This window comes from Dasypus novemcinctus, chromosome 13 (genome assembly GCF_030445035.2).
Source record: "Dasypus novemcinctus isolate mDasNov1 chromosome 13, mDasNov1.1.hap2, whole genome shotgun sequence".
NCBI classification, from domain to species: domain Eukaryota; kingdom Metazoa; phylum Chordata; class Mammalia; order Cingulata; family Dasypodidae; genus Dasypus; species Dasypus novemcinctus.
Window position 1 is genome coordinate 101,858,349 of NC_080685.1, and position 27,257 is coordinate 101,885,605.

A 27,257-nucleotide genomic window follows, 5' to 3' on the forward strand; every position below is an offset into this window, starting at 1 on the left:
TACCTTATCTTTCCTAATTTTACATTTCGGTATTATGTACTTTTAAGAAAATTACATAGTATATCTTTTTAGTTACCATGACAGACTTCCAAAATCTGAAGAACCATGGGCCAAATACTAAATCATATTGGTTCCATATTGGTTTCAAAGATTTTTTTTTCACAGCTTTTCAGAAGCTACATCTAACTTGTCTGTGAATACATGCATGTATGGTATTGTTTGCATTGGTAGTTTAATGTGATATATATATATAAAATGGCATACAATATCAAATATTTAATATATTTTTATATATATAGGAATATGGATATAAATGTGTTTGCTTTGGTAGTTTCATTGATAAGATATGCCCCTGAAAAATCTTAGAGAACTAAACTATAATTTTAAAAATTTGTTTCAGCCTTCAGCTTCAGCATCATGAAACCATCCATGAAGCAGCTACTTATGGTTCTGTGAGGCCTTACAGAGAGAGTCCTTTGTTAGCAAGGGCAAGGAGGACTGAGAGTTTTCACAGTTATAGGGACTTCCAGACTATTAATTTGAACAGAAATGTAGAAAGAGCTGTTCCTGAAAATGCTAACTTGGGTCCAATACAAGCAGAAGTGAAGTGGGCAGCAGGGGAATGCAATGTATCTGAGAGAAAGTCTCCTGGAACAGAAATAAAAAGTTGGAGAGAATCAGATAGTGGATTGGAAACTCATAAAGCAGTTGAAGGTTTTTCAGAGTCCAAGAAAAGGTCATCAGAAGATGAAAATGAAAATAAGGTTGAGTTAAGGAAGAAAGGAGGATTTGAAGGGGGGGCATTCCTTGGAAGAAAGAAAGTTCCCTATCTGGCATCATCACCAAGCACTTCTGATGGAGGGACTGACTCACCTGGTACTGCCTCCCCGTCTCCTACAAAGACTACTCCATCACCTCGGCATAAAAAAAGTGATTCTTTAGGTCAGGAGTACAGCTTGTGAAAGCTCACCAAAATGAGTAACTTTGTTAAATTTACTGGATTTCAGTACATTGGGTTTTGCACCAAAACTTTACAAGTTAAAATTGGACTTCATTTAGTAATTTTTAAACAGAATTACCTGGAAAAAAATGAGATAATAACTCTCTCTCTTTTGATGTTTTGGAAGTTTTTTTGTTTTGCAGTACATTTAACATAATCCTTTATAGAGCGGGAGTCCATTTCAAAAGTGTTTAGCTTCCGTTTGTTGGCTTTGGAAGCAAAGTATCATGTGTTAAGAGGATGGTACCCATATAGATAAGCATCCCCTTAGAGAGCAGGAGTCAACAGATTGGGTCCCTAATCTAATTATGCCTGGGTCTGGTCTTGCAGTGTTACTTCACATGAATCATATAATTCTCTTTGGAACTTGGTCTTCCAGCCTTTAGTGTGTGTGCAGAGTGTTTACCAGATATTGGAATGAGGTGCTATGTTTGTGAAAAAATATCACATAATCAAAAACACTATTGATGTTGAATATCAGATTCCACTGTGGAATAAGTCCTTTAGGATAAAATTTTTTAAAGTGTGGGTCATTTTCTGATTCTCATTGTTGGAGTTCTCAAATCTTAGCAAGCATCATTCATATTAAATGCCAAAAGTCCATATAAACTATCTTTTAATTTGGAGCAATTGTCTATTATTTAACAAAGAAAATAAAAATAATAATCAAGGGCAAAATTTTTAGTGCCCAGAAGGGAAAGCTGTACCAGTTGCTGGTCTGCCTTGTTTTAGGAGCCACAATATTTTTATTTTTTCAGTGTTAATAAGATAATTAAAGTTAGAATGTGGCAGTTTAAGTTTATGAGATTGAGGTTCCAAATTTTTCATTGATGGTTTGGCTACTGTAAAAATGTTATTTTGAGTATATTTTGAATAATAAGGTCAAAAGAAAGATAACTTTTTGTACATTTTTTCATTAAATTGGAATGATTTCCAAGTTTCTGCAAATAAAGCAATTATAAAATTAAAGCATTATTTACTGGTGAATAATGTACATGTTCCTATTCCAACAAGTATGTTAAGTGAGTAAAGTTGAAATAAATCCTTTAAAGTTTACTCTGTTGCCTGTTGTTTCACACCAGTTTGCTTGTATTTATTTATCAGTTAAGTCAAATAAAAATGATTAAGGAAATCTGTTTTCAATTTTTTGTGAAAATGACCCTGTTTAAAGTGCATCTACATGCTTTTATTCATTTTTTTGTGGGGGGAGGGAGAGAAAATGTAATATGTATGGAAACTAAGTTACATTATCAATGGGAAAAGTGTTCAGCACTAACTAAATAATTGTAATTAGCTCAAACTCTCTTTTCTCATTATCAGTTATGTGGAAGTTGGGCAGGCAAGTAAGAAAATTAAAGACTATTTACCCAACTTTTTCCAAGAGTAAAAGACCACTGAAAGAAGGAAAAGAAGACTTATATTATAATATCCCCTGAAAAGACAATTCTCTGTGCTGTGGATTACATTATACATCAAGTCAGATATTGTTTCTTTCACTTAGGTGTTTGAAACTTGATGTTAGAGCAAAAGACTGATTCAGCTCTAGCATTTAATTTTGTAACCTTGCGTGGATAATCCCACTGTGACTAAGCTTTTTCATTGTACCTACCTCATTGCGATTCTTGTATCTGAAAGAAAAAGAATTGAATCTATGTGCTTTGTATGATTGAAGGAAAACAAGAACAGAATTAGAATTCTCATAAGAGTTTTTCAAATAACTTTATTTATTTTAAAACAACACTCGTAAATATTAACACTAGTAAGTTAGTTATTGTTATTTCACAAATGAGATCACTGAGACCCAAAGAAGATAAATAACTTATCTACAAGTGTCAGCTACTGGGCTACCTTTTGAGCCTAGATGTACTTGTTTCAAGAGCATATTGTCTTGTTCCTGGCTATTTCAACCAGGCCTGTGTATCAGAATCACCTGAGGTTATACATACACTGTTGCCCAGGCCCTGCTCCAGACCTGCTAAATTTTAATCTGGTGCTTGGGGCACATACTCATGTATTTTGAAAAAAGTACCACTGTTGATTCTAATCTATGCTGAAGGTTGAGAAATTATCCAGAACACCCGATTTTCTTAAGTGGGATTGCTTTTATTTCTATTACATGTAAATTATATATAGAATTCAGAGCTGTTAGAGTATCTTTTCATAATTATTAAATAAAAATTGGTTCATATTTAAATATTAAACCATCCTTAGATTAATTTACATGATATTTTTGCAATGGAAATAAACTATTCTTATGTGACATAGTTAAGTTTCTTGCAGAATTATTTCACCTGGCCTATCTTACCTACAGGTTACTCAGGTTGAGTTATTTTTATATTGATGCTAACATAAGTTTTAGATCAATATAATATACCATAATAGATTCATGTTTTAAGTTTTCTGATTAGAGGAAATGCCAGTGGATTATCTATAAGCACAATTCTGGGTAGCACTTAACAAAACAACTGTGTACTCTTATCAAACAATATTAGGATTAACAAAACATGGTAGTTCTTATAAGTTGAGAATGTGGACTGTACAAGTGATAAGACAAGAATCAGAAGTTTTAGAATAGATTCGAAGGGGTACAGAGAGAACTGCCCATTGTTTACTCTGTAAGGCAGAAGCAGTGGGCCAAGGAATTCAGTCCCGGTATATTGCCATATATATGATTTCTTCCAGGTTGCTTTACGTCACTGGCTCTCAACCTTAGAAACAATTGGGAGCTTTTAAAATTCTGATTCCCAACTCCACCCCAGATCAACTGAATTAGAATCTCTATAGGTGGTCCCACATAGGTTGTGTTTTTGAAAGTTTGGCACTCGAGACCACCTAAGGTAGCAAAATTTTGGGATTCTCAGAGATAAATATAAGTAAGGTTAGAAGGATTGCAGGGGCCAGCATTTTGGGCAGACACCATATCAGGCTTCTGTTCATTCAGCTATGGGATCAAAATGTAAAAGACTAAGCAAAATCATGTAACTGTCAAACTAAATGCTTAATTCTAGATGTTAAGTGGAGATAAAATCTACCACAATTCTGTTTCGTTCTTTTAAAATATTACACTGTGCTTTAAATAAAAGCTGATAAAGCTTATCTGGTTAATTTTCCAAAATTAATCTGAATCCAGCTGTGACTAGCAAATCCTACAGAAGAGTAGACCAAGGATAAAGATGTGAATTCATGACTGGAAAATAGCCCTACTTCCTTATAGCCCTTAAGTAGCTCGTGAGGCAGAAATTCAGCCTTACCCTCTCGTGACAGCTCCAAACAACTAATTGAGTAGAATTGAAATAGAAGCCAGTGAACTAAGCCAATCTCATTTTCCATTTTAGAAAGTATAAAACTTTTGGTGAGCAAAAGTATATATTTCTTATCACTTGTGCATTCACTGCCAAATGTATACAATTATTTCAGGGTTTTTTGTTCATAGCAGTTCTTACAAGGGGGCAGAACTTCCACTTAATACTGGTCTATGCTTTTGACACTTGTGGTTGGCAAGGTTTATCTGGGAGTTGGCTAATTTTTCATATGCTGGTTGCTGTTTTCAAAGAATTGGATAAAATCTCAGCACCCCAAAGGACCACAGTCTTTGATCTTGGACTGTGGGGTAATTCATAGTTTTAAGGCAGAATAAGTAAGTTTGAATTTTCAGAAGTTTGCCAGCTCAGATTTGATTCAATCCACCTGCCTTTAGAGGCAGATTGACAAAGGATGATTAGACAATTGTTATGACAGAGTCAAAAATATCTTCCCTGGAGTCAGTAAGACCTTTATGAATGAAGGAAGAAGAGAGAGGGGTTTCCTTACATTGTTTTCCATGAAGAACTAGTTCAAACATCTTTAATTTTATGCTGATGACTTGAAGAAAAATGTGTTTATTGCTGTAGGATTTTCACCAAGTGGCTTTATAATCCAAGAGCAGATGACAAACTTTTGAACCACAGAAATTGGTACTGTGCATAACATCTGTTCTTAGTGATTTGAAGGCAAAAATAAAGAGGGAATAGTCTGAAATGAGATATAGTACAGAGAGTAAAATGCATATTTTTCAACAACTTTGGGCCATCTTGAAATTGTCACTGATAATTCATTTTCCCAACAGCATCACTGTTAAACAGCCAAGTATAAATTACATGCTTCTTTGTCTTCCACAGAATAAGCAGAGCAAAACGAATATCACATGAATATTATCCCTTCATTTAAGACATCCAGAAAAAAATAACATTTCTTAGACCTCTATTAGAGAGGAACTATTTTAAAAACAATCCTCATCTCTTTAAAGGTTTACAGAGAAAGAAGCAAAGGCTTTTCAGCATTTTTCTCGTCAGTGATAATCAAGTGGGACTGGGATGCGAGCCTGCGCTGCAGCTGGACATCTGGAAGTTTCCCGTTCCTCACAGGTTGGTGTCGGTGAATGTGGTGTGCTCCTTGGTCACTGAGCTGAAACCCTTGATGGCATTCATCAGGTCCTCCTCATCCACATACTGCAACATACACCATTTAACACTGATTGGGTTGTTTGCTACCAATAGTGTTTGCTATCAGTTAATAGTTCTATCAATTAAATGTAAAAAGAAATCAGTAAATATTTATTAGAGGCTATTACCCTCTGCTCAACATTAAAATATGCTTTAAGACATAGTCCTTACCTAAGGTGGGCTTATTAAATGGACTACATCACACAGCATGCAAGAACTGTAAACTAATCCAAATGATGGATTTGAGTGTTACATCATGCCACATCTTAACCTTTTTAAGCCTTGGTGTTTTCATCTTTAAAATGGGGAGATTAGAAAGATAGATAGATCTCTGTGTAAATCAAGATTTAGTTCAAAGAATAAGCAGAAGACCCAGAGTGCAAGTATTTTACTCTATTCTGCACCACTCTGTTTACTGTATGTTGATTATAAAGAACATTTGACAGGTATTGGCATTCTCAAAAGCTTTCACTGAATCCCTTCTGACATTGCCCATTACTAACTAGTACTGTAAAAAGCAAGAAAAGTTGTCCATATAGCATACTAGTTAAGAATGGGGTCTCTGTAGTCAGAGGATGTTTTTTAAATCCCAACCCCATGAAAAAAATGATGTATTAGCTGTGTGTTGTCTCAGGTAAGTAACTATCTTCTCTAGGCTTAGTTACTTCTGTAAAAGTGGGAATGAAAATAAAGTACATACCTCCTAGAAGTTAGAAAACTAAGTGAAATAATGGGTGTAAGCCCTCAATGTGTTCTATTGAAACATGAAATTGCTATGTTGCATGTTAAAGTGATCAGTTAACATTTCCTTATGTTCAACCTGTTAAATCATTCCTGCCATAAAGAAACTTTAGATTTCAAATGGAATGCATGGAACTTGATAGTCACAACATCAAGCAGGTCCATGATTTTAAAGTGTGTAATACATACACAAACACACATTATAATTATTCTGAACATGCAAGAAGGGTTGTGTATTTCTTTTTTTAATGGTGATATGGAAAATGAAGCCGGGGAACTTGCTTTATTACTTACCATTAGTCAAGAAAGACTTTATGGAAGTTAACCTTTTGTAAAGGAAGAAGAACTTGGGGGAGAGTTGAGTGAAAATGCCCCAAAGCAAAAATCTGCATGATTGAAAGAAATGGAGGTGGGTAATTCCACCTTAGCACAGTAAACAGAGGAGCTAAATTCTTAGCAGGTGTTTATTATCCCAATGTTATGGTACTCCAGCAAACATCTAGGTAGTGGCACAATGAAGAAGTTTGGTGGTTGGTAAAAACTCTAGGATTTTAGGCATCTTAGCCCTTTAAGGACCCTTAACAAATGCTATATAGGTTAAATTTCACAGTCAATTATTTGTACCCATTGGATTAAAATTATGAAAGTTGAAGCTCACAAACTGTAGTACCCTTATTTATCATAATTTTCTAAGAGTTTCTTGGGAAGGAACCATTTTAGCCTGATGAAAGAAAAGAATCCTCCTGTAACAATAACTAGAAGGAAAAAGGTTATGTGCTGCTTTTTGTTTTTGTTTGTTTAAACAGTTACTTATACTTCTTCTTTTAGGCCACTTGCAATGTTCCATTCAACTTTTATCTGAGTTAATGAGTATAGCCTTTTTGCTTCTTCATTTATTCGAGTATTTATTTTTGAGAATTTATTGTGTACCAGAAGAACAAGACAAAAATTGTTACCCTGCTCAGCATCCAACAATTGTAGCAATGCACACTAGTAAACCAATGCTTACAAAATAATTAAGGGCTGAGAGGTCTACATTGAGTGCTATGGGTAGCATTCAGTGAGGTACAGGAAGCTTCATCTCTTCACCAATACTCTCCTGGGATGTTGAGCAACTGCTCTGGATGAGGGAAATCAACTCACCAATCCACTATCATGACCCATGATGGTTTCCCACAGCGAGTCATCAATCAAGACTTTCTTGTCTTGAATATCCATGAGCTGGCTGATGCTGTGGTGGAGAGATTCTTGGGAATAAGTTTGGCTGAGGTGGCTTTGACTTGGGATTCGCAGTATAGACATGCTCCGGTTGCTCCGAATACTCACAGATGTGCCAGACCAGGGAATTTTGGTGTCAGATAATCCCTGGAAACAGAATTGCTGTTGGCAATCAACATGCAAAGAAAATGGGCTTAAAATAAAACTGAAAATTGTTTCGCACATTGTCAATGAAGGAACACTGTCTCCAGTTCGTCCTACAGAACTTAGCAACTGTGAGCTCACCTGTAACACTGTGGTCCTTGCTTTCTCAGTAGATGTAAAATAAAAAGCTAATCATCCTGTTCATATGCTGGTTGAGCCCTGAATCTCAACAGAGTTGCAGCCAACACCTCCTCTCCACTTCATCAGACTTACCCAGGACAACTAACAAAATGATGATGGTGGACAACATCCATCTCCCGAAACTGCAAGCAGACATCTAAGCTCCCTCTCAGTCTGAAGCAGAATGAGCATCACAATCCCAAAGTCACCAAGATTGAGGAATAACAAACATAAGGGAGGAATGCAGCTGTGGACCAAAGTAGACTTCTCATTGTAGTAATGGAAGAATTTGGCCACCAGAGGTTCTGAGAGGAGGGAGAGGGAAGAAAATGTGTAACATGGAGCATTTCTGGGACATTGGAGTTGTTCTGCATGGTATTGCAATGATGGATACAGGCCATTATACATTTTGAAAAAACATGAAATTGTATGGTGCAAAGTGTAAACTGTAATGGAAACTATAGACCATGATTGGTAGCAATGCTTCAATATTTGTTCATCAATTGTAACAAGTGTACCACACCAATATAAGATGTTATTAATTGGGGAAAATGTGAGGGGGCGGGGTATATGGTGGGATTCCCCTATATTTTCAATGTAACACTTCTGTAGTCTAAAACTTCTTTAAAACTAAAGTTAAATAATAATAAAAAAAAGCTAATGGTCATGTTAGATGGTCAGGTACTCTTTGCACCCAATGAGCCCATAAACTGGTGCCCAGTGATTGTTCCTTATGGGACAAGGATTTGCTGCCTTGCAAAGCAGTGGCGGGAAGCAGCGGGAGGGTGAATCAACAGGATACTCTTGCTGCAGGTCAGCACAGAGCCCCTCTCTTTGGAGCACCCTTTCTCCAGAGCAGTCAAGGGTAACAGTGTTCCATCGTTTGCCCAAGTGAGCACAGCTCGTATTTCACTTATTTTTTCACTTGTGTAGGGAAATTCACTCCTCTCTTCCTTTTTTCTCATTCCATATTGTTTCCCTCTTCACAGGATTCCAGCCTTCAATCTAAATCAAGTCTGATAGTAACATCAAAAAGAGAAAGTCACTCCAAGATTAGGATCTAGACTGTGCCTTAAGATAAAACCTAGCTGCTCTAAATATGTGAAGATTCTGATTTAGCTGACCCAAAGAAATGTTCCAGGTTTTCAATGAGCAGTCCACACACCATGCAAAAGATCATGCATTCATGCAGCATACAAAGGTACCTCGAAGTGTGTGGTATAACTTTTTAGGGTGACACTGCTTGACACATCAGATATATCAGCCACAGAGTCAAACTGAGAACAAATAGGCAGCATGAGTCAGTGTTTGGAACAGTGTTTTAAATTCTTTCTTCGTGTTTCTCCAACTACAATCATAATCATAATCATACCCATTCATTAATACTACACTGAGATGTTTAGTTTCCACTCACCAAGTGATTTAAATTGCAAAACTCTTAATATAGCTATGTATGTGTGTATATATATGCATATATATGTATATGTGTATATATATATGTGTATATATATATGATGGGTTTTGCAATTAAAACCAAATAGCAAGTGGAAACTAATTTCTTAATGTCTAAGGTGAGTTTCATTTGAATTATTTGTTTAGTATTGCAGAGAATGAGAGGATCGTTAAACCAGTAATTAAGCTACAAGTAAAATCTGTACTTAAACTTAGCTGCACTGTATGCTGTGTGACCTTGAAAATGTTAATAAAAACAATGACTTCTCTCATTCCCTGGCACCTCTGCCGTGTTTCTCTCTGTTCAGAGTGGAACCTGAAATCATTTTACTGGTTTGGATGAGGTGCTCAAAGTGACAGGGGTATAGCAACACTGAAACCAGAGCTCCTCAGATGAGGGCAAAGGAGTGTGTGTGTGTGTGTGAGAGAGATTCTTACCCCTTGGTTCTGAGGAGCTGAGGAGCTGGAGGACACCAACAGCAACTCCTTGGTTTGCTCTACTAATATAAATTACATTCTTTAATTTACATAGCTTTCACTAATTTGCTCCCCAGTTCTCAAGTTTTGTGAGAACAGTTAAGTTAGAAAAGTGTGTTTTAAAAAGCAGCAGAATGATGTTGCAAGTATCCTTTGCCAACTGGGCAATATTGAATTGTGAGTAAATGGATTCCAGGGAACACGCTCTGCATGCTGGAACACCCCAGATCTCACTTAAGCTACCTCCCGGGCCTGAGTCGCCCCACTGCTGCTGAAGGCAGGCCAGCCCTCTGTGCCTAGACCCTGGCAGCCAGCCGGTCCCACCCTCTCTTCCCGTGACCCTCTTCGCACTTGACACTTCTTGACCGCCTAGCCAAGGTACATCAGGGAGTGCCACTCTGCCTTCCCCCAATGGCGAGGGGTGCCCAAGACCTTGCAATTATTTTATGTCTGTTTGCTCCTGCTGACACCTATGTCTGTCCCAGAGGCAGCTTAGCTTGTATTGAGACTATAAGCTGGAATCAGCTGCCCCACCTGTTATTATTGGTTATCTAACTGTATGCACTGCTTATATGAATTTTGTTATATTTTTAATTCATAAGTAGCTGTTCTCAAACTTCCCAGTGCGTCAGGCTTCCTAAGGAGCTGTTAAAATGGCAGATTCTAGGATTTCTTCCTCAGCGATGCTGATGCAGGTAGTTCATGGGCCTCACTTGGACAAAATGAAGCTTTTTAAGAACTCATCAAAATGCTTGAGCAATGGGACGGTCCGCAATCACTAAGTTACCAAGTGAGAAAAACAGTGTTCTTCTTCCTGGATGATTATGATGCAGAGGTGCCTGCTGATAGAGAACTGGTCAACAGACAGAAGACATCACTGAAACAAGTTCTGGACACTAGTGGTGTATGGGTAAGTTTATCCTATCACCACACTTTTCATTTAGAAAGGAGTTGTCCTCAGCAGTGTTCTGGATTTTCCTTCTAATTTCTACGTGTGCTCACTAGAATCCAGGGTTGATTGAGCTGGTCTCCTAAGCTAAGTCAGTCTCTCCTGCCTTATTCATGCTTCATGGGCATCCCTCTGGAAGCTGTGCATCATTTGTCTAAAAGTATGACCTTCACAGAGAAAGATTCTTCTTCAGCAAGGGAAAACTTGGACACATCCACTCCTCAGTGAGAACTTCCTAATAGTTTGACCGTTCAGTATTCACTTGTTCAACAAATATCTGTAGAGCAGCCACCGTCCCGGGTGTTGAGGCCCAGCTGTGACTGCTGACACAGTCCCTGTCCTCAGGGAGCGTCCATGCCAGTCAGGGGGTCAGACAGATAAATCTGGAGTCAGCTTGTGATGAGTGCAATGGGGTAAAAAAGTGGGTGAAGGGGCGAGGGGATTCTGTGTGAGACAGAAGAAGAGGTGACCTTTGTGCGGGGACTTGGAGGAAGTGAGCATCTGAGCCGTCCCAGAGAACAGCACGAGCAGTGGCCCTGCGGGGGGAGCGGACTTGCTGTGCTTGAGGACCCAGGAGGCTGGGTGTGCGGGGGGCAAGGAGGGAGAGGCTGGGCCGGGTTGTGCAGGGCATTGTCTTCTTTGCCTCTCCACCCCCAAGTCGCTGCCTCCTTGCTGCTGCTTGCCCCAACCACGAAACACGGTCCTCAGAGGTTTTACTGCCTTCTCTGCTGCCCTCGCCTCTCTGGGACTGGATATGATGCAGCTTGGCCAGAGTTTTCACCTCTGCTCATTGCAGAGGTCCTGGAAAAGTTAAAAGATCCAGTGGACCGACAAGACTGTTGTTCCCTAATTTCTCTCTTTTCCAGTTTTTCTTAAATTGTTGAAGCCTAAGCAGTCCGACCAAGATGCTGTGCTGAGTTTTGGTGCTGCACAGGGTGGCCACTAGCTCGCAGAGCACCATCGTGCAAACTGGATCAAAGGTGCCCCCTTCAGGTACACGCAGCCCTTTGGGCGTGCAGCGTGGGGCACAGGCTGGTGCCTGGTGGGAATTAGAAGAGGCAGCCTTTCCTCCCCAGGCCGACGCAGCCCACGCCGGCGTGCACCCCTGGGTGAGGGGGGCGCAGCTGAAATTCAGTCGCCGTTCGCCCCTTCCACAGCACTCTGGGCAGCCACCCTCCTGCACCACCAGACGTGGGGCCCTCAAGCCAGACTTGGCCTGACCACCTGTCCTGGGAATGAGTGGTGTGGGGCTCCGAGGAGCCACCCGTCCTCGGTGCCAAAGGGTGCCAGGGGACAGCTCGAACCACTAGTGCTTCTGCGCTTTCCGCCCCTCTCCGTTTTTTATATCCAAACCCTCAAATTACACAGCAAGGCAACTACGAGTTCACCAGGGGATTTCAATCTCCAGTCTTCTTCGCCACCATCCTCTGACTAGACAGCAGATGCTCTCATCCCTGGTGGCACATTAGGGTCACCCGGAGAGTTTGAAACACAGACAATGCTTAGGCTCTCCCTGGACCAACAAAGTCAATTTCTGGGCTGGGGCCCAGGCTTTCCGGGTGATTCTAAAGTGCGGCCAGCATTGAGAATACTGTGCCAGGGTTAGCCGCCCTTGTCCCCACACTTAGTAAAAACGAACAGTCACCTAACACCTTGTTCCCACGGATATGGAATCATTCCCTGAGCAAAAATATTTTAGACCAGTGTTGGGGAAAGACGCCGAGCCTTTCGGGACGCACCATATGGGTCTCCCCCGGTGGGTAGACGTTCAACGCAGACATTCTCTTCTGAGCAGGCACTAGGGGAGGCCTCTCTCTGATATACGGCTCTTTGTGGATTTTTCTTTGTAGTATCAGGGAGAGAAAAATGGCCAGCAAGATCAAGCCCAGCATTGCCATTAACACGATGAACCACAGCTCGCCGTAGAACTCCATCCTTTTGCTCCCAGATCCCCTCTTATCTGCGGGAGTTGTTAGTACCAGGCCTGCAGAACCCAGGGAAAGAAAAGGGAAAGGTTACTTCAGCAGGCCAGTCTGTGATCCGCTGCCCTGTTCTCTCAGAGTACGTTAGAAGTTGACGGCAGGTTGTCCCGTGCACGGGGCTTGCTCGCCCCTGGGCTCAGGGTGGAGGGATGGCTCAGTGCAGCCCTGGGCTGGAGAGAAGCTGCTGATACTCCTGGTGTTGCCGCCTGTGCTGGAAATTGCTGCTGCCTTGGCAAGGACGAGCGGGGGCCGGAGTTTTGAAAAGGGGTCACTGAATTCCCTGGAGGCTGGCCTGCTCTCCGTGGTGCCCGCAGGAGCAGACGCCTCTGTGAGCAGGGGGCTTTCACCAGGAGCTGGGGCCCATACTGACATTTCTGCAGAGCCCAGAGGATACCCAGGCCGTGCTGCGCAGATCCAGGTCCCCTCATACCGTGTGACAGCCCTGTTCTTGGGAGGTTTCTCCAAACTGGATGTTGAGCCATCACACCCTGTTTTCCACTGCGATGTGAACGGCCTGTGCTTCCTAACATGTTGTCTCAGATTTCTCGTCCCCTGGTCTCTCTGCTCTCGCATGCGTGGGAAGAGCTTCCAACTGAAAGACATCCTTTAGCAATGGGGCCACCTACCCTTGATCTCTGGCCGTGTGTGGAGTGTTCCGGCGAAGGAATTTTCTGCTGATGAGGCTAATGAAAGTGGCTCACATTTAATGAGCACTTGCTCTGTGCCCAGGCCCTGTGGCTAAGAGCTTTCCTGGGGTGAAGGATGGGCCAGAGGATTATCAAGTGTGGATGCTAGGAGAGCTGAAATGGGTCGGGACGGGCAGAAGCAAGGCATACAGGGTCACTGCACTGCTGCAGAGGGCAGGAGCACGTCCGCTGGGTGGGCAAGCGGAGCAGGACAGGGACTCGGAGGTCATCTCCAGCCCAGCTGCTTGCTGGATCCAGCTCAGGAAGGCCGTGGCTCCCACAGGGCCACCACACAGGCTGGCGGGCAGCTGTGAGCCGGAGAGCTGCTTTTCCAAGCCAAGAGGCAGAAGGACAGACACAGACACAGCTGGAGGGGGCTCCTCGCTCGCTGGACAGACTTGCCCTTAGGACCGTGTGGGACTGACCTTTCACACCCGTGTTCTCAGGGGAAGGATTAACAGGCAAGAGACAAGAATGGGATGAGAATATTTAAGAGAGGAGAGAAGGTGACTGAACACTAAATTTTGAACTGCATGAGATGAGGGTTTTACTCTGGTAACCGTAGCTCTGCCTGTGGCCAGCTCTTCGGTTAAGAAGTCCCAGTGGTGCGCTGGGCCTCCTCTTCCCAATCTCTAAAGTGAGAGTCAGCTCTGATCCAGCTTCACAGGTTAGAATTCCTCTAACTAGAAACCAATGTTTGTTGGTTTATTAAAAACATGCAAACTTTGGATATATGCTAAAAAGAGTTGAATTTCCTCTGTGTGTCATACAAGACCATGACTCCAGAAACTGATCTGATGTGCCCAGTGGGCCCCTTGTTAAGAAGGACATGGGGGGGCAGGGAGGAGGGCCAGCCTGCCGGAGGGAAGCCTCAGAAGGGAAATAGCTCTCAGAGCTGTCAGAGGCAAATGAGGTCTCTGTGACTTCCCTGCTTGGAGGCTGCCTTCAGGCAAGGGAACAGGAATGTTTTAAAAATTGTATCATAAAAATTGAAACTGACTACGGATATTACAGCTGAGCGATAAATCTCAGAATTTGCCATAACATCTCACAATCCTCAGTGTTCCCTCTGCCCCAAGAGTCTCGCCTCCAAACATGAACCTCAATGCTGGAAACCTCAGTTCAAGATCGGGATGGTGTTTCTATATTCCTTCTTGAAGCAGTTTGATATTGTTTATGAATTCCAAAAATAAATATTGGATTATGTTTGTGAATTGGTCTTTTCCTCTGGCCATATTACATTGGATTGGATTCAGAGGTTTTGTTTTTACTTTATTAAATTATGATTAAGGCTTTGATTAGGCCACATCAGTTGGATGTTGAGTGCCCACCAAGCAGAGGAATAAGTTGGAGTTTTAATGCTGTAGCCCAGGAAGTAAGCACACAGAGGAGCTGAGAGAAGGCTGAATTAGACACAGCAGAGGTCCTGGGAAGAGAGAGACAAGCCATTTGCCTGATAGTCTACAAATGGCCTTGTAGAGAGAGCAGAGCAGCTGAGGCAGAGAGAGGAAAGCCTTGGGAAGCCTGAACCCTCACAGACATCGGCAGCCATCTTGCTGCAACACGTGGCAATAGACTTTGGTGAGGGAGGTAACGTATGGTTTATGGCCTGGTAACTGTAAGCTTCTACCCCAAATACATGTCCCTTATAAAAGCCAACTGACTTCTGATATTTTGAATCAGCACCCCTTTGGCTGACTATTAATACACTCCCCCCACCCCTTTTTTTTTTTTTGCAAAGTACCCTTTCATTTTAAGGGACTCCACTTGTGCATCGAGTGGGAGGTTCTAGGCTCAAGGCATGGAACTCCTGTGACTGGCTCTCCAATCAATCCCAAAGAAGCCCCAACTCCAGAACCAGTGGCAGAGGAAATCCTTTTCTATTTCTTTCCTGCCTCAAGGGAATACATGCTCCTCATTGACCCAGGGGGCTGCACTGGTGGGAATCTGAAGGTAGAGCCATCTGAGTCATGTGACATTGCCGGACCCATGGTCCTGAGCCACATGCATTAGAGTTACTGGGCAGAATTTGCTTAAGAGCAGATTCCCGGGGCCTCCAGCATCTGAATCTCCCCGGATGCCTTGGAAACAAGCACAGTGAGGTGGTCCTTAGGCACTTATACTTGAGAACCAATAGGACCATGTTCAGGTTTCAGCCTTGGCCACAAGCTTGCCGAGCATTCCTGGGTAAGTTATTGTGCCCCTCAGACTCTATTTGTCCACTTGAGGAAACAAGGGAGTTGCTACAAGAATACCAAAGAAGGGCCGTTCTCACCCACAGCTGCCGTTCACTGAAGTGAGACAGTATAGGTGGAGGGACTGCACTAGGTGCTGTAAGAAATGGTGCATGTGTAGAGTCTGGAATGACAGAAAATAGTTTATTATTTTTACAGACTGAAACTGTGCTTGATAACAAAATGTATCCACACCCATGTTTCAGAATGTCTGGATATTCTTACCTTTCTAAACCAATAGGTTTGCATACAAATTTGATATAACATTAATTTCTGGAATTTAAACTAGGGTATCGGTCCCAATTCTGGTCTAATGGAAAAGTTTTGATGTTACTCCAACTTTCCCTTTGCTATTGTAAAGTACAACATAGCTTAGATTTCAAGATTATGGGTAGAACTCAAAAGATGCTTTTTAAAAAATTCCAATTTCGTTTCTTCAGTTAAATTACTTGCTATTTATAGTTAATTATGCCCTTTATGGAGGGCACAAGGTAAGGAATATCCAAATTTATCATTTCAGGCTCTGAATCTAGGACCTTGTCTTATCATTAACACAGATTGGAGTTAGAGTGTTTTCTTCCTTCCTCTCTTTCCTCTGACATCTCCATAAATTTTTTTTTTTGGAGGGTGGGATGGGGTTGGATACAGGAAGTCATACAGCTGTTTATTGACAGGATGACAAAATTTGTGTTTAGGATAGCAGTTTAGGCAAATCTCTCTGGTCTTTTCCACATCGGCAATTCAATGATTTGGTATTTTAAGAGTACATCCTAACTCCTCATCTAATGTAAGTTCTATGAGGACCTAAAAAGATGTTTACATCTAACACAATTCCTTCTACAGAGTCTATGCTAATATATTAGTAAAAATATATTTAAAGGTGTGGCAGTTTGAGATTATTTTATGCATATCAAAAAGAGATTATGTTTGCAAACTAATCTGTTCCTCTGGATGTGATACTCTTTCACTGCATTAAATTCAGCTGAGGGGCCTTTGATTAAGATTACCTGTTAAGATTGCTTTTTATTGGACTCAGGTTGTGTCTCTGCCCCCTTTCTGTGTCTGATATAAATGGACACCCACTCAGACACAGGAAGAGAGAGCTCTGTCATTTTTGATCCTGCTGTGTGACAGAAAGGAGAAGGCTCAAACAGCCAGGGCCATGGAAGAGATGATTCATTTGCCTGATAGTTTACAGCTGAAATTGGGAAGAGATCAGAACAACTAAGACTGATATGGAAAGAAACAAGTCCTTTGCCAGGAGAGCGAGGACCATAGGATCACTTAACCATGGAGCCCCAAAGAGGCTGTCCCCCTACGCTAGCTTGCAGCCAAAATCGGAAAGCAGAGCAAGTGAACGTACGAGAGGAAGACCTGAAGGGAAGGCAGAGACCAGGCAGAGATCACCCGCCATCTTGCTTCACCACATGGCAGCTGACTTTGGTGAGAAAGCACCTCTGATGGTGCATTGAGTTGGACTTTTCACGGCCCTGGAACTGTTAGCTTTTACCCCAAATACACCCCCTGTATAAAAGCCAATTCATCTCCAGTATTTTGCATCAGCAGCCCTTTGGCAAACCATAACAAAAGGAACACATGCATTTTTTTTTAGGAAAATGAGCAGGTGCTACACTAAATATAATATGAGTTAAGTGCTTACCAAGTCCAGTAGAGGTATCATATTGGATCAAAGGCGTCTTAACACTTCCTTCATCTGTTATGCAGACGACTTGGAAAAAGAAGGCTGGACAACAGGAAAAATGGTTAAATGGCTTGGTCATTCAACACTTTAAAAATGTGGGCATATTTTTAAAAGAGCAATGTGTCATAGTATGAAAAAGTCTAAACATAGGATTCCTGGGCAAGTTTTGAAATTTTATCTAATATGCAAATTTATTTCTATTTTTAAAATTATCAAGAGAAAAGCTGTAATTAATTTGGTAATAGTATATCTATAAGTAACAGAGTTAAAGAAGCATGCAGCTTTCATAGGAAAGAAAAGAATTATCAGAGTAATGGCTAATGCATGTAGCATATCATCTTCTGCATATGGTTTAAACCCTTTCTTTTATAACATACAGGGATACCTTTCACTGAGTGACCCAGAGTTTCTTACTGAACAGAAAAGCTCAAAAGGAATCTTGGAAATCACATGGTCTAATTCAGGAACCACAGGGTAGCCACATTTGTAAGGTCACATAGATACTTGGAGGCCCAGTTATCAGGCCCATCTTCCCATCACATCAACCTTCCACAGGTGACCAAGAAATTAGGCCATGAAAACATGTATCTGTGGAGCAGATGTGACTCAAGCAGTAGAGCACCTGCTTCCCACGTGGGAGGTCCTGGGTTCATCCCCAGTGCCTCCTAAAAAACAAACAAAACAAACAACAAGCAAACAACTGAATAAACCAACTCAGGGTTAGGGTTTCGCATGTAGCTCAGTGGCTGAGCACCAGCTCCCTACATACCAGGTCTGGGTTTCAATCCCCAGCTCTGGTACCTAAAAAAAAAAAAGAAAATATGTATGTAGCTCAATTGTAAAAAAAATGTTGTGGTCAAATTGCAAATAATATAACTGTAATGCTGGAGCTCATTGTCTACCTTCACCTTTTAGCCAAAAAATAAATGGTAATTTCAATTAAACAAAAAAATATCCTCCAATTCATTATGTGGATCCAGATTACTTAAAATGTCTACACATCTCTTGGTCCTGTGACGAGGTAGATAACTAGGAAATACTTAGCACCTTGTAAAACTATTTCTCATTTCCATTTAAAAAATGTGACATGCAGAAAAAGGACACAAAATTAACCAAACAGAGAGAAGCCATTCTGTTTTAGAGGACGTGACTTGCAGGGACAGTTATTGAGAGAGATTAGGGAAATCCCTGACTCAGGGGATTGGAGATGGTCATTGTCTGATAGGGCTCTGCGTGGAGGCTGGGAATACATCAAGTCCCTAAAAGTACCTTATTTGAGGATGCTTAGGGACTACTTCTGGGTGCTATGGTTCTTGTGAACACAACTTGCTTGCTCGGTCGTCGTGACCCTCTGGCCGAGGCAGGGACCCATTCATTCTCTGAGGACTGTATCACGACTGCAATGCATTGGGCAGCAAATGGGAAGGAAAGCCTTATTGACTCTGAGCAGTATCTTTGCCACAAGAAGTGACCACTTAAACCAAGACATTTTAATGATGGGCATCTGCTGGTCATCTGTCAAAGTGTTACAAAGCCTTAGCACTTTGTAAGCCTGGGGAGCTGAGCTCCTTACAAATTGAGAAACATGAATCAGTAACTGACTTTTGTCTGATGTCCTTGGTATGCAGAGACTGGTGTCACAGCCACTGTACATGCGCTGTCCTCTGTCAGTTAGCACGTACTCCTTCAGCGGTCCATTCAGGAGGAAAGTGCCATTCCAGTTGACACACACCACAGAAAAATTGCTGTCCATGGAAAATGGGGCTTGGTACTGAGGTACTGTGGGAGAAAGTTGTGTGCTTTAAAAATGGTTACTTCTTTCTGCTTGTGTATGCTTTTTAAAAATAAGAACAAAAAACTCTCCCCAAACATAAAACAACCTGACATTGCTGGAACCCTTTACTTTTCCCCATTGTTTAAAAAAAAAAAAGAAAAAAAAGAAAAGAAAAGAAAAGAAAGAAAACTGGAGTTGGAGGCAAAAAGAAAACCTAAACCAAAGAAAAGGCATGTGAAATGCTTCCTCAGCAACTTTGTACCTGCTTTCCAAAAAAAAAATCAATGGAGAGTGGTGTTTTATGAAATAAAACTATTAACTTACAATGGTCTGCTCACCGACATAACCCCGAAGCTCATATTTTGTTACATTTTCCCTCTTTTAAAAGGTAAAGTATCCTTAACACTATTAACTACAGTAGATAGCTATTTTTCATATCAAATCAATATTTACTGCTACGAAGCCCCAAGGACTAGATGAAGTTAATATATTTTTTCTCCAAACCAAACTGCTTAGAAAGTGAATTATGTCCTTTTGGCATCCATTTATTTTGAAAGCTTTTTCTTGAACCGTTAGTTTGTTTTCAAAGATAGTTAAAAAGCCTTGCAAATAGCAATTGGAGTATAATTTATTGCTCTGACTAATCAATCAATAGCATAATACATTAGTATATAATCAAGCTCAGGTCTCCTAAATATTATATCAAATACAAAAGCAACTTTGTGTGCATTTTATAGTCATGCTTTCTTTTTTGTTTTTCAGCTCCTTACTAAAACAAAGGGGGAAAAATCCCTAAATAGGGCAAATGTTTAAAGGAATAATTTTTGTAGAAACAAAAAAAGGGGTGCCATATTTGAGTCAAATCAGAAGAAATTTATTTCATGAGATCTCATTTTCTCCAAAATAATCAATGCATTTATAAAAGCATTATGATTCGCCTATACATTGAGTTGGTATTTAAGAAAAGAAAAGAATAAGTGAGCTTTGGAAATAAATTCAACATCTTTTATAATTCTTAGAAAATAACAAAATAATGAATAATTATGCTTTTGTGATCATAGAATTCAACTATAAGGCAAATCTGCTTCTTATTTTTCAAAATAAAACATTTTCCTAAAACCATAAGAAAAAGTTTCCACAAATATCAAGACGAGAGCTATCAAGTTCTCTTTAAATCTCTATGTTTTTCCAACTCTAATGTTGCCTAATATCACAATGGAACACAGTGTTGGATTATGGCATCCCTCTCTCACCTTACTTCAATAGATTTTCACTTATTCCGTATTTCATAACAATGCAAGTAGAGAGGGGGCTTATAAATGATACGAAAATATAGGGACATTAGAGAGACCTTCTTGAGGTGTAAGAGTGAGCAAAGAATCAAAATAACCAGGAATAACAGGTTTATGTGCCCTCCCCAAAGGAGACTGAGAAAATGGTAAGAGGAACTATGCTCCTATAATGCGACACACTTTATCTCACACTGTCTCTGCCCTATGTCTCTTTTTGTTGCATTATCTTGTTGCATCAGCTCTCCACGTGGGCCAGCACTCCTGCACAGGGCAGTACTCCTGCGTGGGGAAGCACTCTGTGTGGGTCAGCTTGCCACATGGGCCAGCTTGCCTTCACTAGGAGGCCCTGGGTATCAAACCCTAGACCTCCTAGATGGTAGACGGGAGCCCAATTGCTTGAGCTACATCCACTTCCCATGTCATTACCTCTTAGTTATTTTGCTACATTTTATTACCATGCACTTCAGGTTATCTACTGTATATGGATGGTGGGAATACATAAAGGCGCATGGCTGCACAGCTCTCTCAACTGTGGTCAGTGCTGTCATGCTGGTACCTTGAAATTGACCACGGTGGGAATCTGACACCACAGAAATCGGCAAACACTTCAAATCAGGACATTTCCCCCATCAGAGGGTCAGTTGTTAGACATTTACACTTTGCCTCTGCTATTTCACGGAAGGTATGATGCCAGCAGATGGGGCTGAACATGTTGCCAACACTTTCCCTGGCCATTTTTGGGGTACACATGTGATCGCTTCATATAAAATACTTGATGTGGAGAAAGTGGCCATGGTAGCTGCTGAGGATAGGGAGAGGAAAGAAGAGATATGATGTGGGGGCATTTTCAGGACTTGGAGTTGTCCTGGGTGGTACTGCAGGGACAGTTGCTGGACATTGTGGGTTCTGCCATGGCCCACTGGGTGGACTGGGGGAGAGTGTAAACTACAATGTAAACCACTATCCATGTGGTGCAGCAGTGCTCCAAAATGTATTCACCAAATGCAATGACTGTCCTGTGATGATGAAAACGGTTGTTGATGTGGGAGGAGTCAGGTGAGCGGGGTGTAGGGTATGTGGGGACCTTTTATATTTTTGAATGCAACATTTTAAAAAAAATAAAGAGAGGGAAAAAATAATAAAAGCTTTATAGTTTAGGTTTTATACTTAGTTGTATGACCTGCTTTGAGTTAATATTTGTATTTGGTATGAGATATGAGTCATATTTCATGTTTTGCATATGGATATACAATACCATTTGTTGAAAAGAATACCCCTTTTCTTAACTGAATTGTCTTGGCACCTTTGTCAAAAATCAGCTCTCCATAAATGGATGGATCATTTTCCGTACTCTCTCAATTCCAATTTAGATGTGCCTATCTAGACAGCAGTATAACACTATCTTGATTAATTAGCTGTATAATAAATCCTGAAATCAGGTAAAAAAATTAAAATAAAATAGCCAATACTATGTTAAAATTATCTTTTGGTTTGCGTTCTTTCATCTGTTTTCTCTTTTCTAATGTGTATAATGAATCAACAATAGTCTAAATGGTATCACAAACCCCATCTGCATAGCTGGTTATTTATTGTGTTTGTTCAGGTCTGTGAGAGCAGATTAAGTGGATTAAGAGAACTCTTTTTCTCTAGGTGCTGGCCCAGAGTTCAGCCACTTCTTCAATGTGAAAGAACAGAAAGTCAGAGATCTTAAATATGTTCACTTTATTCTTCCTACGTAAGAAAAAAATAAATGGCAAAAGCGAAGACTCATGACTAAAAAGAGAACTGGTTAAAATCTGAAAACCCCACATTTCTGTTCTGGCCAGGCCTCCTGGCCATCACCCACAAACTACTGGAGTAATTAGCAAAATTGTGAGAAAGGTTTGTGGATGTACTATAAAGTGTGATTGCTTCTTCTCTTAAGAAAGATGGTAAGTAGGCTTTGCCCCCGCTGCTTGACTATAGTAGCATTTTTAATTAGCAAGTCAAAATTCATTTTAATATACTTTCATTCATGAAATAAATGTGTCTCACAGTTCCTTTTGTGTTTGTGAAGTGGGGAGAGTGAGAGAAATAGGCAAAGAAGTAAAGGAAATTACAAAATTAGTATGCTTTATTAAGAAGCATTGCTTTTTGCTTTGATTACAGCAATAATGTCAAAGGATGATGATCAAGTGATGTCTATAACACATGTGAGAAGTTTTAGATATATTCAATTGTTCATTAGACAACATTTTTTGTGTGTCTAAGTCACTGTGCCCAGTGCTGGAGATAAAACTGGGGAAGTGTGGATAAAGGAGGAGTAGACTTTAGGGGAAAGATACAAGCTCTGTTTGGGACCTGTCAAATTTAAGCTGGTTTTGAGAAGTCCAAAGGGAGGTGTCTAAGGGGAAGCTGGACTTCAAAGCAAAGGATTTGGGTAGAGGGTGACAATTTGGGAGTCAGCTTTTGTAACTGAAGTCCTGGAATATATGGACTCAAAGAGAAGAAGAGAAGAGGGAAAGAGAGGGAAAAGGAAGGGAGAAGAGAGAAGGAAAAGGAAGAAGATGATTAGGGATCCAGACTTGAAGAACTGGGTTAGTGAAGGATCAACCAAAAAAGTTAACTAGAAAGGAATAGCCAAAAACGTAGAAGGACAACGAGGAGAGGCCTATCATGAAAACCAGGGTAAGCAATGATCCCTAAAGGATTGTGGGTTCAGTTGCATTGAACGTTATTGAGAAGTCAATAAAAGTGGGTAGAGATGCAGATGTGACTCAAGCAACTGGCTCCTGTCTACCATTTGGAGGGTCTCAGGTTTGATTGCCAGGACCCCACCGTGGAGAGCTGGTCCACGCTGCAAGCTGATGCAAGAAAAGAGAGATACAGAGGAAAAGACAAAAGAGACACAACAAACTAGGAGCTGAGGTGGCTCAAGGGATTGAGTGCCTCTCTCCCACATCAGAAGGGATCCCAGGATCGGTTCCTGGTGCCTCCTAAAGAGAAGATGAGAAGAGAAGACAAGTAGACACAGAAGAACACGCAGCAAATGGACACAGAGAACAGACAGTGAGCGCAAGCAACAAGGGTGGGGGGAATAAATAAGTAAAATAAATCTTTTAAAAAAATGACTACTGGAGAAAAATATCTCTTGGATTTATTAATATGGAGGCCGAGGGTTTATAAGTAAGTTTTCATTCAATGATGGGATGAAAACCAGTTTGAAGGAAGTTGAAAAATAAGTGGGAAGAGAGAAAAGGGACAACATTTGTAGACCATTCTTTAGTGACGTTTTGCTGTGAAGGGAGGAGTGTGGGAGTGACTGGAAGGGAAAGTGGAGTTTGTTCATGTGTTTGTTTATCATTAAAGAGATAAAAAAATCTGTGTGCAAAGGAGAAGTATCTGCTCAAAAGGATACATTGAAGATTAAGGAGAGATAAAGGCTGATCATAGTGAAGGATTCCTGAGGAAATTTAGGGGATGGGACTCACAGCTCTAGAGGCAGGTTTATTGACTGGTGACTTTTCTTTTCTGGGTGAATTATATGGCAAAGATTACTGCAGAGAGTAAGGGGACAGGTGGGTGGGCATGGTTATGTGTAAAAGGGGAAAGAGTGAGAAGAAGTGGGAGTTTTGAGGAAGGCAGAGAAGGTTTAGAGTCTGTATCAATGAAAGTGGGAATCTAGCTAGCCACAGTAGCGCTGAGGGCGGGGCTGAGTTGAGTGACCATGAACTCTGAGTAATCCTGCTGCCTCCTCGAAGTGCAAACCTGGTCAAGCTGCTTAACATCTGACCTCAGTTCTGGACCACTTCACGGTATAACTCTAGGAACCCCCTTCAAAGTGAATGGCATTCCAGAATTAGAGTGCACAGTCCATACATAGTCCTGCCTCGGTTTTGTCATCTGTGAATTGGAAAAACAGTAATTCTTTCTTTGTAGACTTGCTGTAGGGCTTTTCTGTAAAATGCTGGAATGGTGCAGGAACAAGCAAATCCTCTATAAAGAGAGCTGTGCTCACGCACATTAAGGACTTACATCAAGCATTCAACTTTAATGAATGCATAATTATTAATTTAAAAAATGGTATGCCCTTAAGATTCACACAAAGTTAAACACATGAGGGGTTATTAGGAATAGAAAAGGCTGAGCACATTAAGCAGCAATCTTTGCCATGTAATCTGAAATTCAGGGCTGAATAGTGAAGGTGAGATTGTAATTTGATATAATCCTTCTTGAAAGTAAGTTTGCAATAAATATCCAAAACCTTCAACTATTCATACACTTGGCACAGTAAGTTCCATTTGTCAAAGTTTAATTTAAGAAGATGATCAGATATTCAAAGATTGCTAGCCAAGGTTTTTCTCAAAACATTCTTTACAATAGGGAAATATTAGAAACAACTGAAAAGACCAACCAATTCATATAATGGAATATTATATACTCATCAAATTTGGTGGCTAAATAAGTTTTTTAGCATTCCATGTAACTGACCACTCACGCAATCCTTTCTCAAATGTGATGTTCCTAGTGTTTGTGACAACCCTCTTGTGCTGCCTCCTACCATTCTGGTGGATGGTCGTAGCCACTTCTACTCACATTCCTTTTGGGTGGTGAAGCTGATCCACCTGGAAGCTGTGCTGCCCACTTCATTGTGTGCCACCACTCTCAGCTTGTAGGAGGTGTAAGGCTCGAGCCCCCCAAAGCTGGCTCTCCAACCCGGCCCCAAGTACTTTGTCTCCATCTGGCTGGGAACACAGGATGGGGCTGAACTGGGAGCACAAGCCCTGTGGAGCTGGAGCTCATAGCTGCAACAAGAAGGGATGTGGACAGAGAAGACAGGCGGTGCAATTAGTTTAACTCTGTTTAAACCTCGTGAAATATTGTGAGGAGACATTTTGTTCTCACTCAACTATAAACTCTTTAAGATTTCCATGGGTGGAAAACTGCTCTCAGAAACTATTTAATGATGTTGGAAATGAACAGCAGATGTGACCAGAGAATTGCTTAAAAAAAGGAAAGAAGTCACCACTTTGCTGTCACATGTTGAAGCAATATGATGCTGTCCACCCAGCAAGGAGTCATCCTTGTTGGTAGAAAGATCTTTCTCTCTTTTAAGAAGAGAGTGATAAAATCGCTCTCCTCTGTTTAGAATGAAGAAAACAGCTTTTTTCTAGATTATTGTTGAGTGAAATAAATTCATTCTCTCAGTGTTTTAACACTTCAAATTAGATCAATAGACTTTGAATTTAAATATGGAAGTGTCTTATTTTCCAGCTAAAATCTCTAAAAGGAATGATTTCAGAGAGCAATGAGGAGGAATATATTATTTCAATGACTTACAAACACCTTGCATTGTCTTTCACATCTAAAGACAGCTGTGTTGTTCCCTATCTGTTATTAGCTTATTTAATGATTTACACACTTCACCAGCAACATCACCACTCAGGTCATGTAGTCATTTTCCGTAGGTGTTGGCTCAGCACGCTAGCCCTAGTGGGTGCCTTCTAGCCATGTGTCGGCATGCACATCCTTCTGGTTGGCCCGCTACCTTTCAACGACACCATTGGGGAACCGAGGGGGGCGCCACTGGCAGAAGGCCGTCCTCGAGGCCAGGGTCTGGATTTGGGGAGAGGGCAGGCCTGCAGGTGGGGCAGGATGGGTCCTCAGCTCAGCCGTCGGCCCTCTGCTGCAACAGTTGAAGCAGGTGCAAGCCTCTACACCGATGGTGTATGCCGTGAAGGGCTGCAAGCCGTGAAGTGTCTGCTGGGTGGCTGTGCCTTCTGACAGCTGGAGGAGGAGAAGGAGGACTAGGTGAGGCTGTGCCAACACATCCCAGAAGAGCGACACCCCTTCATGAAGCACCCCACCTCCCATGCACAGAGCATTGCGACAGGTTCTGCGGGATGCACTGTGGCCTTGAGCCAAGCAGTTACCCTCCAGGAGGTGTCAGTCCACTTGGAGAGATGTGACCCAACGCAAAAAAGTAATACGATAACAGCCAATTGGAAACTGGAAATAACAAAACTCAGAAGGTACAATACAGTCCGTTATCTATCACCATAGAAAGGTATTTAGAAAATGGCACAGTCTCTTCTTAATCATCTTTGTTGAATCAGACACGTTGTGGTTTATTTAGAACAAACTTTTGACCTCATTGTGGTTTCATTAAGTAGGCTCTGGAGCTGAAGAGTTCAGAAATTGGAAACTAATTTTCACATTGATAAAAGTAACATATACTTAATAAGAGCTATTTGTTTTAAAAAATGCATATGATGCTCTCCAAATAAAACTATTTTAGCTTATTAATATTATTCTATAAGCAGGGATAATCAAGAGTTGATTATATTTACATCATCTATATTTATTGAACATAAAGTCTGTAAAATATATGCTAATATCCCTTTAACTTTCAATTGATGACTTCTTTGGATGTGAGTTAACTTTTGAAATTGTTTCAAGGCCTGGCACTACAGCCTCAGAGGATTTCTCTACACTTGCCCAAGTTGTTGTCTAAATTGGCCTAAATAATTTGTCATTTAATACCTGGATGTGTACAGTATCTCTATGAAGTTTGTGTCAACAGGCCATTATACTCTCCCCTTATTCAGGAGAAACTGAGAGTAACACCGCTGTGACACCGAGATGACTTCATTCTCCTGGATCTCTGTCTGCTCATTTAAATAACGCAGGTGGTGGGCTACTTGAGCCTGAGTGTCCCTTCCAGCAAGTGACGTGGCTAAGACACAATGTGAAAGATGATTTCTCCAAACGGTCTTTCCCTGACCTGCCCCACACAAGTTAATAAACCAAGAGTGGAGCTGACACTATACTGAGCTGTTTTGCTCTCTCTTTCAAAGGGCTGAACATTTCTTGAATTCACCAAAAGAACAACTGAATTTTCAAGGTGTTAACAGACATATTTTTTTCTTTTTGGTGCTCAAATGAGGATTCCAAGGGTTCTATTGT

The 27,257-nt window shown here is 41.0% G+C and overlaps 2 protein-coding genes across 2 annotated transcripts in view; one reads left to right on the forward strand and one right to left on the reverse strand.

Moving 5' to 3' along the window:
* The window catches only part of KCTD3 (potassium channel tetramerization domain containing 3), a 64,489-nt gene extending 62,357 nt beyond the window's left edge, over positions 1-2,132 (forward strand). Inside the window, exon 18 of the mRNA XM_058275222.2 lies at positions 401-2,132. Coding sequence (XP_058131205.1) covers positions 401-962 — 562 coding nt within the window. The 3' untranslated portion in view covers positions 963-2,132. The remainder of the gene's footprint in view (positions 1-400) is intronic.
* A 570-nt stretch (positions 2,133-2,702) lies between these two features.
* The window catches only part of USH2A (usherin), an 838,570-nt gene continuing 814,015 nt past the window's right edge, over positions 2,703-27,257 (reverse strand). Inside the window, exons 65-71 of the mRNA XM_058275221.2 lie at positions 25,840-26,078; positions 24,888-25,096; positions 18,849-19,025; positions 17,205-17,288; positions 12,382-12,626; positions 7,366-7,587; positions 2,703-5,487 (exon numbers count right to left, since the gene is read on the reverse strand). Of these exons, the coding sequence (XP_058131204.1) occupies positions 5,398-5,487; positions 7,366-7,587; positions 12,382-12,626; positions 17,205-17,288; positions 18,849-19,025; positions 24,888-25,096; positions 25,840-26,078 (1,266 nt within the window). The 3' untranslated portion in view covers positions 2,703-5,397. The remainder of the gene's footprint in view (positions 5,488-7,365; positions 7,588-12,381; positions 12,627-17,204; positions 17,289-18,848; positions 19,026-24,887; positions 25,097-25,839; positions 26,079-27,257) is intronic.